Source organism: Typopeltis vanoorti, chromosome 4 (assembly GCF_054136105.1).
Source record: "Typopeltis vanoorti isolate ZY-2024b chromosome 4, IOZ_Tvanoo_1.0, whole genome shotgun sequence".
In the NCBI taxonomy this organism is placed as follows: domain Eukaryota; kingdom Metazoa; phylum Arthropoda; class Arachnida; order Uropygi; family Thelyphonidae; genus Typopeltis; species Typopeltis vanoorti.
Window position 1 is genome coordinate 75,027,631 of NC_143552.1, and position 16,416 is coordinate 75,044,046.

Here is a 16,416-nt window from a genome sequence, read left to right on the forward strand (position 1 = left end):
CTATGAAAGCAGACGAAATGTATCCGAAGGCATCGCAAATAATATAACAGTAGTTTACTAAAGGTAAAATAATTTAAAGATCTACAATTCCCTGTGATGATAGAATTCTCTTACATGAAAAGCGTCCACTGACACTGAACTAGATTATTACTATTTGTCTTCGAAAGCTAAATTTATCATTAAACTAGCTGCCAATTATGCAAAGAAAACCTAATTCTTGCTCTTATTTTATTACTGCCTTTATAATAAATAAGTATATTCGCCATTATAACTAGTATTCCACTACAAGATGAAGGAAAACCTGTTCTATGAATGTCTTGCTTATAAATAAGATAGAGGCAGCTAAGGTGGTTTCAGTGTAGTCTCCCGTGTGCATGTGTTTTTACGTTGATGTCTGTTTTGTGGTTTGCTGGAGGATTAATATTTTATAGAGGCAACGGCATGTGTTCGCCAGCCATTTTTTACGAGAGAAAGAGAGTATCCTAATTACCTGGAGGGAACACCCTGCCGCCTCCCGGATGAGACCTAATAACTCGTTGTCAGTTTAAACAGCCTCCGATAAAGGTCCATCGCGTAAAGGATTCAAATGAAAGTGTTTCCAACAAAAGGTGACTATTATGTGCTTCTCCTTAGCCTAATAGATGGTCGGACAGCAATACTACTTTGATTTAAAAGCACTGATAAAGTTTCTTCGCGTTACAGACAGGATACGAATCCAGGTCTTTCCGATCAAAGGGCTAAGTCGAAACTAACGGACCTAAGGAAGCTCCACCTATCATACACTAAGTATGATAGTTGGAGCTTATGATAGCTGACAGAAGGATTTTCCTTCCGGAAAATTCAGTTATTCATTGCGTATAGACAAACAGGCAAGAAAATGTACAGAATTGACAAACAGAAAGAATATGCAGATGGATGAACCACCCTAACAACGCAATCACTAGGCTTCTATGAAGTCCAATTACTTGACAATGAGAAACTATTGATCCTAACACGTAAGGGAAAGGTGAAAGCAATATAATTTATTGTGAATTAATTCAACGCATTCGATATTATTTTTTTATGTGATGTAAAAATTCTCAGTGGAATTATGAATTAATATGTTTAAAGTGAAACCATAAAGACAATTTGTTTTCTGTTGCTGAGCGCCACCATTTTAGTGATGAGAAGATAACATGCATGAATACACATACACAACGTCGTTCCCTTCCCACTCTTTAGGACAAAGGCAGTCATCAAATTTTTATAATTTAATCCTTACGGAAATTAAAGGACTCTCCTGGAGCTGTCCAAAAAACCCTTAGAGGCAAATCGACTTCCCCAATATCTTTTTGTAGCACTTTTCTTCTTGGCGTGTAGTACTGAGTGCTTAATCTTTTACAAACGAAGTTGCTTTTAGAAAAATGAAGATAAGAATACAAAATATATAACGCTTATACACGCAGATAGGTAAAGGGCATTTTTTGCATTATCTTTTTTTAGCTGTAATTTTTCATAAAGATAAAATCAAATTAGTGTTTAACCGCTAGAAAAAAAGTGTCGGAAAGCAATTTTATCCGTTGCGCTAATAAATTAAGACTGCATGAGCTGCTTGAGGCCCTGATATACATTGAAGTCAAAATGATTAGTTCCTCCAACAGTAAAGTTGTATTACCATAGGCTTCTATGGAATGCTGTGCAAAGAATTTCGGTACAAAACAGGTTGTATAATAAAGACAGGAAGAAATAAACAGCATGCGATAATAAAATACTGGACAAATACTAATTAAAAGGGAGTGCTTATAATGAATATGAGATTATTTTGAAAACAGATATAATTCTCCCTCCCACCGTCAGCTTACCATAATATATAAAAAATTACAATTAATACTCTCCAAAAAGAATTTATATATTTACAAAGATATGCAGTATCTTCCGTGAAATCTATTGAGAGCAAAATAATTTAGAAATTCTCTATAATACCATGGCTGCTGATTCGGATTTACTAATTAGTTTTCAAAATGAAATGTTGAAAAATTAATTTCGGAAACAGCGAACAAGCAATAACAATGAAGAGGAGGAAAGAAGGCCATACTCAATCCATATCGTCAAAGGCAATTTACGAATTATAAACTCGTAAATGCGTACCGTCTCTAAAAATCATTAAATTGCTCAATAAAATTACGAAACCAGTACATAATATCAAGAAAGATGGTTTGGGATGAAAAAATTATGGATAATTTTTTCATCCAACTTTCCTCTTACACGTCCAAGACATTCAAAGCAATATCTTTGAATTCATCTACAAATTATTAGGGCAATAGCTAATGACGAATCAAAATAACCTGAATATATTTTGCCAACGTAGAAGATTATTAATGAACATTTATTTAATCTTATGTTTTATCATCACTAAAGCGCAGAATAACTAAACGTATAATTTATAATTGAGCTATTTAATACCGTCACATGCGGAACAAAATGTTACACTAGTTATTGGAAATAATAATTAGCTTCCTCGGTTAACGTATTAGGCCTTTTGATCCATTATGGCCACGTTACTTAGCTTGTTTTTAAAACCTAGTTAATATTATGATAGGGCAGCTAATCCTATATAATGACTTGCTGCTATGGCAGTGTGTATGATTTCCGGTAGGCAACAACCCGAGTTTCCGAAAAGCTCTTACACTTCCATGTCAAACAAATTTACCTTCAGTTGAAAAGTCCTTACACCTGTTTGTTTTTAGAGGGGATTCGAACCCAGATCTTTTAAATCAAAGGGAAAGATGTCTTTTAATATGGTTACATAAATTCTATGTTAAAATTTTAAAATTAATAAAAGGAGAAAGGAAAATGAATTCTTAGTTGACGAGTCACAATTGTTTAAGTCACTTAATAAACTCGACTCGTTTCTTTCCGCTTAATGATCATACAAACAAATATTTCCTTCGCTAGAAGAACAAAGAGAACAAACAGTAAGGAATTGGTTGGTAATCATTCCCGATTTTACTAAAACCTTGCACAAAGATCGACATTTAAGATATTGTATTAGAAAATCCATCTTTAGAGGAAGTGGAGAAAAAAAAAATTCTTTTCGTCGTTAATGGCATTCACACAAAGTGTGTGCTAACCGACACACACACGCACAAAAGAGACAAATGCTTTTAATGCAAATTTCTAAAACTTCAACTTCTCAAAAGGAAGTAATTTGAGGTGCTTTAGAGAAACTTCACGTTTTCTCATTCATATTTGATTATCACTTTAATAACAAACTCTCGGACTTAGAAGGAAACTGTCTAGCGAAAAACATAAAACTGCAAAATCCTGTTAAAGAGATGTTGCAGTATTTTTAAATCTAAACTGCTGTCAACAAACATTGAATGCATCCAGCACAAAGGTTATATTGACTTTAGGCTGGCTAAGTCAATAGAGCCTGTTCCTCCGAATATAAAGTAAGCTTTTTTAAGTAATGTTTTCTGTCTGAGGAATAATAAAGCGCAAGAAATAAAGTAAACAAAAATGCGTAGGATTAGATTTGGAATTCATTCTTGCAAAATCTCACCTTGAGGGTATGTGGACGAGTTTCAAAATAAGTAAGATTTTTTCCCTGTTTCTTTCTTCTAAACTAGAAAATTTGACATCATTTTTAAAATTTGCCATAAATTCTTTTTAAAGTATGTCCCGTATTTAGTGAATAGCTTTAATTTTCTAGCATAAAATTCCGTTCGACTCAAACCGAATTTTATGCTGGGTCAGCAACCGGCGTCTCTCGAGCACTACGAATCTCTTTAATCTCAATTTACAGAGCGCGCATTAAGTCGAGTAATTATGTAATCAGATTTTAGAAGTGATTACCGCTTTATATTCACTGTAAGGGATGCTCTGTCGCGTTCAAGCGTGGTGAGGATTGACGTCCTCAGACACTGTTGTTGCATGACAGCGCATATCTCGTGTCAAAACTTCACTGACATTTTTGTACACGCTAACAACAGTCCGTTCTCTTGATTATTTTCATTTATGCCCAATTTCATCGACAGTATAAGCACATTCTGAGAATTTTTCCCATGTTCTAAGAGTATAGTCACATATTCAGGAAAATAAATAAATAAAAATAATTTCTTCACTACCCTAAGTTTTTCTCACAACTCTCATATATGCGTAGTACCCGCCTTTGACCAACTATTTTATTTGTAGCTACACTCTCAGACCATAAATAAAGATTTGCATTGCTGCTGCTTGAAATCTTAAGTTTCCGAATAATCTATTAAAATAATAAATTCTACCTGGATTTTAGAAAAAAAACAATCTCTGATTTCAATATCGTTTTGTCTAAGAAACTCAATTCTGAATATCAGAAAACCTCAAATGATAAACACGTAGAAGATTTAAAGAAATCAAATCAATTGTTTAAATTAGCTAGAAAGACTGTCGTTTGTTGGCTGTTTGCCAACTTGTGTCCATTCTTCTATAACAAATAGCACGGGTTATGTAAACCGCAAACAACAGATCACACGTTTATAAATCGACGTGAATGTGACTAGTTATTTAGCGACAAACTTTGGCATTTTCATCGCAGAATAATAGCCAGTTAAAGTTATTTGCAAACGCTAGTAATTACACATGAAAGAACACGTGGATTTACGATCACCGGTAAATTCTCTTTGTAGTTTTACGCTTGCCTAGTTATCCAACGCAACAGTACGTTGCACAGAACACAATACCGTTTTGTCAGTCTATTTATCTAAGTTGTAAGGTAGAAATTTTATCAGAATTGTAATCCGTTCATTGAGTTCAGTCCGATACCACGTGAAAGAGCCTTCTTTTCTTTCAAGAGCTAGAAAATTAGCACAAAGCAAAACGAAGTACTTGTAGAGATAACAAGCCTCTTAGAAATGAGAAACCGTGGAACAGATACTCTAAACAAAAGGAATCTAAATTAAAAGATTCCGGTTCTTTTATAGGAGGTAGCTTTTAGATTCAAAGACGGACACCCTGTACGAAACGTGAAACTACGATAATGAGCTGTTCCGTTTCGAGATGAAGGAAGTCTTAAATAACTTCAAAAGGATGACGTGGTAAACCTTTCCACAGAAAAGTAAAGTGGGGCGGTATAATTTGTCTGATCACAGCTAATAATTAATAACATTAAAACGATAGTAAGTTGCCAAAATAATCTCTGAAGAGAGATTATTTTGGCAACCTAGTATATAATTTGATAGTGTTTTAAGTTACACCAAAACGAAATCAACTGAGATTGTAAAAGAATATGTATGCATGTAAGTTGCGCGTGTTCTCTAGCCGATTTGTGTATTTTGCTGGATGAAAACCTGCGTTCCTGGAGGATAAAATCCTTCCACCTCCGTATGAGATGGTTACATCATCTTCATTTCAAAAGTTCTCCTCATTCTACAGATGGGAATTAATATCTTTCCAACTAAAGGGCGGTGTCTCTACTGAACCTTCTATGGAAGGACTATTTGTTAGGTATTGAAAGAATTTCTATCTTCCTTGTTGGCATCATCATCATCAGATAGTCAGATTACTATCTGTAATACTTACAGAAAGGACGAAGGTTTTTAAAGATGGATTGACGTATCAATGACCTCTTTGAATCTCATGCCAAACAATCGATGATGGTCTTCCAAAATTTACTATTCTTTCCTAGTCTTATTATGCTAATGTTTCTCCTTACACATAGTTGGTTTATATCAAATCTTAAACTGCATTAACACATAATATTAACTTTAAATATGCTAAAATGTCTAAATACTCTGTTTAAGTTTTTGGTCTTCTGTATGTCTGTCGCTAAAATTCCAACACTCCTGAAACAGGCGCACAGTTATGAATGTCAGTCCATAACTTTCCTTATGTTTGAGAAAAGATTTAATTTTAAAAAACAAACATTGCTCAGCATTGATTTTGATCACTATTTTTAAGTTATATAGATAATATCTCCCTATATGAAAGCATTGATAACCTAGTTCGGTTCAATGAAAGGTATTAAGACGTCTAGTACGAGTTTAACGTTCATTGTAAATTGCTGTTAATCTACCAGTAAACTTATCGTACATTTATCTCGCGTTATTAGTATTGAGACTGTAGTTATCGAAATTCATATTTTTCTAAAATGCTGAAAAATAGTGAAGTTTTATACGAACAGTATTAACATGTACTATTAAGATATCGTTATTTGATGATCTGAAACTGCCTTAGCATTTCGAGCATATGGAGAATAGCATTGTCCAGTGGAAAACAGACTCTACTCTGACGCTTTAACTATTTTCCCTTTTGTGCTTTATATTAACACACAGAATTATTCTACATACTAACACCGAAGTAGTTGTAATAGCTAGGCTAGTATTGCTTTTATATTTATTTAGAAATCAGAAAGTAACATCACGAGTAACAATCGTGTGCATGCAAAGAAAAAAACCGGACAAAATTACACAGAAATAACTCAGAATATTTAGCTTATATTAGTGATAAACGTGACAAGAGGTAACAGCAACCAAACACAGACACCCCTTCAACATTTTTACCGTTTTGGATGTTTCTACGAAGTCTGAAGTTAAATACGCATCTGTAGAATGGATACGCTCTGAATCTACTGCTTCATTTGCATTTAGAGATAAAAATGTAAAATGAAATCTATATTTGCATGCAGATTTCAAACGTCATACTTACACGTTCTCGCTATTTTAAAAGGATCTTCGGAGTCTATTACTTCTATAACGGGTTCGACCTTGAACCTCGCTTGCGTATCGTTGGTGTTGTGATTATGGAAGGTGTACTTTAAGGCTGTTTGTAGTTCATCCGTCCCGTAGATAAAAATGGCACCTGAAAATTCAAATTCGTAAGTAATATGTAAACTGAATATAACAATAGATAATATTGAATTTAGGCTATCAAGTTACAAAATATTTTTCTTAACTTCCCAACCTTATCTTCTACTCACCTGCATAGATTAAGTCCTCAAAGCTTGAGGACTTAATCACGATTAACGAATCAGTACTTACTAGAATTCGTGTAGTACTTTACCACTAGTTTAATTTCTGGTGTCTGGTGAAGATCTACATATATATATATATATATATATATATATTAAAAACGAATGTCCTGGTTCTTTTTTTTTCTTCTTTCATAATTAGCATTTGTTTTACTGCAGTTGTGTAGATCTCATTAATATACGAAACCGATGTGCTGATGTAGGTTTTCACCGTGTGAATCAAAGGGAAACTACAATGTCACTTCCACAATGTTTACTACTAGAATATTACAGAACGAATACCTCATTAAAAATAAATAAATAGAAATGAAGGGAGCTCAAAGCTGCCGATCTTTTGAGACAAAGCCACCTTATATAGCCTACCCTGTACTGAGCTGCCAACTACGTTCTACTCAAACAAAAGGTGGACAGAAAAAATCCTACGAAGCTCTGAAAAGTTCAATTCTAAAAGATGAAAGGGATAAAATTGGATTAGCTAATAAACAAAATAACAATAAGTATACGAAGAGTGAGTATAGGCATAAAGAAATTAGTTTAAATAAATCGTTTATAAAAGTAAAATTCACCAAAAATCTAATTCGAATCAACTTTCATGTTTGATTGTCGAAGGAATCAATCGCAGAGGGATAAGACACGGTATTACACACAGCTGAACAAAGATCGGAGGCATATTATATGAAGAACTAAAACGAGATGATTAAATTACTAATGATAAACAGATCGAACATGCTCAGATAAGTGATTGCAAATTAGAATGTTCCGTATAACAAACCGTTGCAGAAAGTATGCATAAATATATGTAATGAATTAATTACCAACTCTTTAATAATTTCTCTGTATATGCAAATCCGAATTCCGTTATGAACGGAGAGCGTTAATCCCCTTATAAACAAAGGTGTTTTCAAATCTGATGTCCGCACCACTTGTATGACGACATGACGTTGTGAGTTTATTAGAACGCCGTTTGTCAGAACTGCCTGCTAATGACATTTTTCACGGTACACTTCTTTGTTGCGTGTAATGGATTCGTTCAAGAACGGGGGGGAGGGGGTAAGGAGAGAGCCACGAAGTCTTGATGCAGCAGTATTTCATCTTGTTAATCCTAATACGACATTTTGAGCAGACAAGGTAGAAGAGCCGTTCGCTTTACAAGAGCCTCGTGTAATGACATTAGAATGATATTAGGGATAGTCTCTAGCAGCTAGTGAATTACTTACTGATGACCATAATTAATATCGCACTGTAGAAATGATAGCATGTATAATTACAGCCTCGTTGTGAATACAAAATGGACTTTAAATCACCTCTATGGGTATAATCAGGTTTCGTTTTGGTCTTTTCCACACATGTTAATGGAATATGCAAATACAGGCTGCATTTTAAGGATACAGAGAAATGGATGTACAATAATTTGACCTGTGTATACGCAGTAAAATACTTAATATTCACCAAATTATTTGTAGTTGGAACTACCAGCAACTCATTTTAATTGAAATGAAGTGAGCACTTTGCACTGCTCGTCTTTGAAGTAACTAATTGATTAGTAATTTGCTTATATCAAGTGTAAGAACACGGTACATAAATTAGGCTGGCCTAGAATAAACTCACTTTTCGGTCGGATCCAAAATAACTGTATAATCTAAGTATATTTTTCATATTATCTTACGTAATGTTTTGAGAGGTTTGTTATTATCTTTCTGAAGTTAATGGTCCGAGTAAAAAAAAAAAAAAGAGACATTTCTGATAGTTCAATTTCGACAATTTGGAATTTGTTTTCAAGCAATGTTAATGTCAACAATTTATAAACAAAGTTATAATAAAATAGGTGGATAAAGATAACTATAGATTAAAGCTATTTTTTGTGCGTGTTTATCAGTGTTGTAATAAGAAAAGTAGACATTAAAAAAAATACTCCATATCGTATATGGCTCAATGACTCCTTAATAATAAAGTCTTAAGTCCTATACTCTTATGACCTTGAAAATGTTTGGCCCACGTACGCTCTCTCTATCTATCTAAAGTTTGATGGTTGTAAATACAGATTACAATTAATTACCAAAATAAAATGGTTTTCATAATTTACACTGTTATCTGAATCCAGGCACTTCCAACTACATCTCTGCATTTAAGACACGTCCTTAAAGATTTCTTAGGCCTTGAATGCTGTTGAAAGTAACCTAGACCGTCCGAGTCGATTGATGAGCTTCGTAAAACTGGAAATCAATTCCCATTTCTCAAAGGCTGTCCTCCGCCTTCCACTGCAGTTTGTGTAAATTACGTGATAATGCTTGTTTTTGAACCATTAAGCTTTCTACACTGGTCGGGAAAAAATTAGAATGTGTGTGCGTGCGTACGGAACGCAGTCGCCTTCTGTGATAAAGTAAATCATCCACACCAAAATGCTTAGTATTTTCTAAGTATTATGATAAACTGTAGCTCAACTACACCTTCTCCATAATTAAAATTAGCAAATAATACCGTAAACATTAAACGCTGCCTCATTATAGCATATACACTATCTCTTCCTTTATTGTTTAATAACAGCATTTCGACTGTTCATTCAGCTCGATTTCCAGTTAACAATTACTCGTACACCAAATCAGTACTTGGGTCACAAACGCAGGTAAATTTGCAAAAGTGTCCACGGATCTTCTTCGGAGTAAGGTTAGCCAAGCAGTGTGAAGAAATGACGTGGTCAAACAAATAAATAAATGAAGGGATTCTTAAAGAATACTCCTCAGCAAAAAAGAATAGCCTCAGCAAAAGATATCGACAAGCCCACGTGAATTTATTTTCGAGTTGAGTTTTGTCTGGACTTTTTTTTTTAATCTCTCTCTGTTTATGTACAATCCCTGTATATTCTTTGGGGAAGGGAGATGCGAGAGCGAAAGGTTCTGTGGGCTCCATAACGTAATACAAGATTTCTCCTGAAATAGTATTAAACATTTCATCTAAAATGTTGTAATTCTGGGACTTATTCCATCGTTTTTGTATTATTTTTGCGGTAACTGGTATTTATTTAGGTATATATACTATAGTTCAACACGTTTTACGTTTTCAAATACTTGGAAGTAAAAAAAAAATCCTCACTGATATCCTATCGATGGGAAGAGTTTTACGTTCAGAACTGGTTTCCTTGTGTACAAATATTCTGACAAATAAAAAATAAAATGCAGACCAACCAGGAATCGTCTTCGTAACTGCCTTAGTCCTGTGAAATTTCTTTGGTCAATGTCCCACAAAAGCGACGTTTCTACTTCCGTGGGATCAACAGCAGTGATATTAACCATTCCTGGACTGCCAATAGGTACTGATAAATGTGCGCGATATGTATCCAAGTGACTTCAGACACACCCTACCCGCTGGTGTGGTGGCAGCTAATTTCAAGCTGTCATGTACGGTCGCCGCAGGTGAAGAGCCGGGAGTCAGAGGTGATAAATCATAACGACTTTTGCTGCCGTCATCTTTCGAGAAATAAAGCTCACCACGATACAGCCCATGAGCGCTAAAGGCGTGGATGCTATCTATCAAACAACCGGTCGCACGCTGACCTTGGTGTCGCGTTCGCTACTGGTCGTACAAATAGGATCTAATGTTCGCCGACACGCTTGCGATAGAAAACGAGAAATGTATTTGGGGTTGTGGAGATATCTGAGAACTTTAAAAGTATACTAAAGACTGGGGAATTCAAAATCACAGCAATGAATTCCATTGAGAATAAATAGAATATTTAAAACATCGGTGATTACGAGTACATTATGACTATTCTGAGGATGCTTTGTGATGTAGTTTTCAGGATACATGCGTGGTAGAAAAACTGAAGTTCAAATTTTCGACAAGGATATCAGGAATTTTTCCAAGTATTTTCAATCCAGATTGAGTTTATCAGTCTTGGAAAGTGGAGGTGAACTTTCTCTCAAACCTTCAGTTTTTACTTTCACGAAATATAAAAGTTAACCTGAGAACACACAATGAATAAATGTAACAAATGATCCCCACCTGATCTGCGATAATTCTGAACAAATCTAACGAAAGCTAATCTATCTCGATTTGAACCAAGTTTGACAAACTTATTGAACATAAAGTAAAGTTAATTTGTTCGTGGTTTTCTGCAAATAGTGTAATAAACAGATGATAATATGCCAGCAAAGGCATATTATTGGTCGACTGGTAGAGCCTCTGATACTAATGGCTCGCAAAAAAGTTAAGCAAGTTTGAGTAGTTGGAAGGGGCTGATCGTTCGATGCTGTTTGGCACACTCTCCCTTGATGAGTCTCTGGAGGTGTCACATAATAATAATAAAACATAATAATATTATTATTTTAAACCAGCGTATGAAATAATTTGGAATCCGTTCAAATTATTTCATACGGCGAAAGAACGGATCAAAAATGAGAAGTCGTAGCCATTAATATGACTGATCGGTTTTCTTGTTAATAAAAAAGTGGCGCATCTGTTTTTCTGAACGCAGAGGATTTACCACTAATGGGTTTCCATTCCACGAGCCTAAACATTAATTTGAGATTGTAAATACATTAAATCCACATGAAACATTTCTGATTTAGTCAGTGAATCTCGTTCCCTAACACCTCACCTCCCCCCCCCAAAAAAATGCATTCAGCTGATGATTCAACAGTACTATCATCTCAACTAATGAATGACTCTTTTTGTATACACGTTTTTATATTTTATTTGTATTTATATATTTTATTAATGTTTTGCAAACGAGACATTAATCAAAGCATCCATAATAGATCTGTTAATCGGTTAAACCACATCACACAACTACCATTTTGCAAGCATTTTTTTATTCTAATTTAGAAAAGCAGAATTTTCTAAAGTGCCGTTTTAGCAACACTTTTCGCACAAATTCTTCAGCCTATTAGCTTCTTTCCTTCCTAAGTGGAAAGAATCTCATTAAAATTCGGTTTCTGGAATCATTACTAAACTCATCGAGATAATTCAGTTGCGCATTTTAGAACATATACATGAAATTCAATTAAGCAAACACCCATTAACTGTTAGCAGCAGTTTAACATATGTAATTCAACATTAACAGCTCATAAACCCAGCCTTCCATCTTTGACTCTCTTCTACTGATTCTTTTTATTTTATTACGCAGGCTCTTATTAATTTACTTAGTTTTTACCTTATTGAAAATTACACTCCGGTTTTCTCTCTCTCCTCTCTGTTTCCCTAACTTAATTCTCTTACAATTTGTTTTCATGGCCTATCATCGATCTCCTCCACTTATGTCGTCTATCTATTGTCGTCTTCCTGAATTATCCTCTCCTCGATCGCTTTCCTTCACCATTTTTCATCCTTTCACCAAACCTTATCTTCTCTCTATATATCCTTTGTTCGTTTGCTTATTTATCTCTATTTCTTTCTTTCATTCTTTACTTAAATATATTTTGTTAGTTTTTACCTCTCTCTCTCCTAACATCTTCTGTTTTGATGTTAAGTTTTTCTTTCTCGTCTCTTCTGTAATTCGCAGTGTCTTTATCTTTCTTTTCACTTCTTTGTTTCATCAGTTTCCTGTCCGTATCTCTCTCTCTCTCTCTCTCAGCCGCAAGCACAGACACTCATGCACAAACACAGTTACCATCTCAAGAACGAACGAACGAACAAATCCTGCGTCACGAACAAGGATGATGCCGTGTAATCAGAAAGGAGGAAGGCGAGAGTAATAAGTTTATTGTGGTCATTTTCTTCAGCTGTTTCGATGTGGGTTTCTCTCACAAACATTTTTCCAAGACTTGAAAGTGCTATAAATCTTTAACTAGGCGCACTAACACAGTGAAAGAAGTAAATGAACTCTGAATCTTCTACTTCAACAATATCCCATAACATTACGGAGTGTTCAACCCCAAATTAGTTTTTACGAAAGTAAGAAAGAAAGCAAACGAAGGATTCTTAGAAAAACATAGAAAAATCATTAGAGTAAAAAAAAAAGAGAAAACACATCGTTGAATTAACTATGTATGCCTTTTCTAGAGTGTGGGATCCATGAGTACTCTCTAAAGTAAACAGCAGGAAAGATTTCTAATCAGACTAAGTAACTAGTTGGAATATTACTTTGAGTATCACCGCTCTCTAACCTAGTGTTTGCACTTTCTGTTTTTCTTGTGGTATCACACTTTTATAACGAATGACACGAAAGGAATAGTTCTATTTCCACAAATTCATGGTGGTCATCGTAAACCAAACTGTGAGACGATGCCGATGCTATCTGTTTTCTCTTCCTCTCTCTCTCTCTCTCTCTCTCTCTCTCTCTCTCTCTCTCTCTCTCTCTCTGGTTCTATTTTTATTGTACGTTTTTCCTTATCTATCTCTCTCTCTTTTTCGTTATGCTTCAGAACTTTGCTTATGTGTATAACTTTGGACGTTGTGCAAGTTTTTGTTGCCAATCCATAAAAGTTTGTGGTGACTGACAGTTCTCAAAGTAGGTGTAGGAAGAAAAATTTCCAAATCCGTTCGCTAGCGAACACGGGTTCACCAAAGTGTGTAACACATAATATATAAAGTTTGTAGTAAACATCACTACTGTGGTTTCTGTGATTTTGGAAGCGGAAGTGCAAACTGGTGAAGGAACTGATTGAGCTGCTTTTATTTCCATCGTATAAATAAATATTAGTGAATGAAATGTACATCTATAACAGGATTCGAAATATTTACTTCAGCAAATATTTTACTTATTTCTTTCGTTATCTAATTCTCCACTGTGGTCTCAACTCTTTCCTTCCAGTTCTTTCTTCTTTGCTCCTTTATTTTTTTTACTTGGCTGGTCTCCTTGCTTATTTTTTTGTTTCACTAACTCTCTAATAATAATTTTAAATTAGTTGTCATCTTGTTTATTATAAATATATTTAAATTTAAAATAATATGACAGTCATGGAAATATCTCACTGAGAACAGGAGTCCAGCAAACAATGTTAAGGTATTTGTTACAGAATATTCCGTATTTAAATCGTTTTTCAAGCTTATATTGCATGAAAAATGGTCATTACAGAATTTACCAAGAACATCGGATTTGTTCTGGTAGAACAGCCACGCATATTAATGTGCTTCTGTATAAGAGGATACTTGTCTATTCGGCAACCAGAGTATGTGAATTAACGCTGATCACGGAATTCTACAGTGATCAGAGGCAAAAAAGGTTTCAGGGCAGATGGTCCAAGATTTTTTTTTTTTGTTCTTTTATAAGCCAAATTTTAATGGGGAACTGGCAGTTGTGATGCACCTAGCATTGCAACTGTCACGAAATTCGCATCGCCAATACCGTATAGTCTTATTCTTGTTATAAAAGTGAAAATAATAACAATAATTTTGTTATTATTTTCATTATAATAACAATAATTTTGTTATCAATTTACCCCTGTCACTCATCACAATTTCAGCCATATTCAGCACTGCCAAATTTTAAGGATAAATTACAAAAAAATGTTAACATAAACTGACTATTATTATTAATGATCACAAGTTACTTATAACTCCTTGAATTAATATGAAGAATTGGACAAATAGTATTGGACGAATAACCTCAAATCCAGGTGCTTTCAGGGCATTTCTTCCAAGTTTATTCAATTGGACGAATAAGATTGGACGAAATGTCCTACTGGACGAGAAAAGTAATGGACGAGATTTTGATTGGACGAAAATAATTTGACGAACTGCCCTGAAACCAAAAAAAAAAAAAAAGAAAGAAATATGGGTGATAAATGATGCTGTAATTCCTCTTCTCCCAAGGAATTGTGTATTGGTTAAAAAAATTCTGTCAGTAATGTCATAGTTGAATGGTGACATATGTGCACTCGAAGCACAAAAGAGAGCAGTCAGGCTGATTAATGACTCATCTCTTACCATCTCACTCCAAACCCCTTCGCACATGAGTTTAGTATCTGTTGCATGCACCGTTTATAAATATTTCGAAGGTAAATGTTCATCATAACCAGCGTCAATAATTGCGCGCTCTCTCTCTCTACCAAATTCATTCAGCTGCTACCCAACACCAATTCACAGTCCAACCCCAAAGTCATTGAAAAAAATTTCTCTTCTTTTCCCCTCATTCCTTCTGTTGCTGTTGTCCTTAGCTAAACAATATTCAGCATTAAAAAATCATGAAATACACCATCATGTTGTCCCCCTGGATATGCGTACACGCACACAAAAACACACACAAACGTTTCTTAAGAGTAAAGGTTTGGATTCAGATAGCGCTGGGAAAATAAATAGATTAGTAAACACGCTAATCCCTGGACTAAAGTTTCAGACCATTACAGCTTATTCACTGTTTGTTCCTTGTCTCTTTGTGAGTTCCTTCAATTAATATCTATTCATTACTGTGCACTTACAACGTTGCACAATTTCATATGACATAATCATTTACGGAGTTACGGTATCATACGATTATTTGTAAACCAACGAGGCATCTGGAGTAGAACCCAATTTGTAACTTACGAATTCCAATACGACGTTATTGTTGACAACTTATTAGGAACTACTTTATTATAAAACATATCTTAAAGACTTCTTCACAGTGTGAAACTGTATGCCCTTTAGCACTGTTTCACAGCAAAGATGAGAGATGTGTTCCTTATGTAAGTAATCCGTATTTATCTTTGCATACAATAATACTTAGATTGTACGTTCTTACCACTGTGCTCAGGAGCGTACTGTGCATAATATAATAATCCCGTGGATTATCATGTCTTAGGAAATTGTGCGCCATTGTACGTGTACAATAATGAATAGATAATTCATTATTGTGCACGTGCGAATAGATATATTCAGATATTATCGATTGAACACAATTACAATGAGTGCTCAATATTTTCCTCGTTTGAATAACAACCAAATATTTTGCCAATAAACCTCTTTAATATTAAAATAATAAAATGACAGTTTAATATTTTAATTGAACTGGAATACAAAAATAGAACCTCGAAGATGATAAGATAATGTTTTTTAAACAAAAAGATGGATATAAAAGCGCTGTTCACATATGTAAATATCATTATAATTAAAAGATCACGTATTGTGATCTTTCTCTTTTCTACCGCAATTAACATTCGAAGTGCATTCAAAGTCAATGAACAAAAGCGGTTTACCTGTGATGGACAAAAATTAATCTATTTAAACCATTTATATCCTGAAAGGCCTCTTTAATTATGATTACATTGCATAATGTTTATTAATAAGTCGAGGCTCAGTAATTTTGATTTATTATAATACTCTATTATATGCTGAACATTATATGCATTAATCATTTAGGTGTTATCCTACTGTCAAATTTATACTTAACATGAAATCCCGTGACTTACCACTTGATTCAGTAGATTTCACTGAAGATCAGAAGAACAAGAAGAATTACACTCTACAAATAGCGTTTAAGACTCATTAAAAATGGCTTTTTTACTTTAACTAATCTA

General features: G+C 34.3%; 1 protein-coding gene across 1 annotated transcript in view; it reads right to left on the minus strand.

The window, feature by feature from the left end:
- Nucleotides 1–7,159, minus strand: part of LOC150107420 (glutamate receptor 1-like) — a 322,254-nt gene extending 315,095 nt beyond the window's left edge. Inside the window, exons 1-2 of the mRNA XM_090391848.1 lie at nucleotides 7,140–7,159; nucleotides 6,664–6,848 (exon numbers count right to left, since the gene is read on the minus strand). Of these exons, the coding sequence (XP_090247974.1) occupies nucleotides 6,664–6,848; nucleotides 7,140–7,159 (205 nt within the window). The remainder of the gene's footprint in view (nucleotides 1–6,663; nucleotides 6,849–7,139) is intronic.
- Between the last annotated feature and the right edge of the window lie 9,257 nt (nucleotides 7,160–16,416).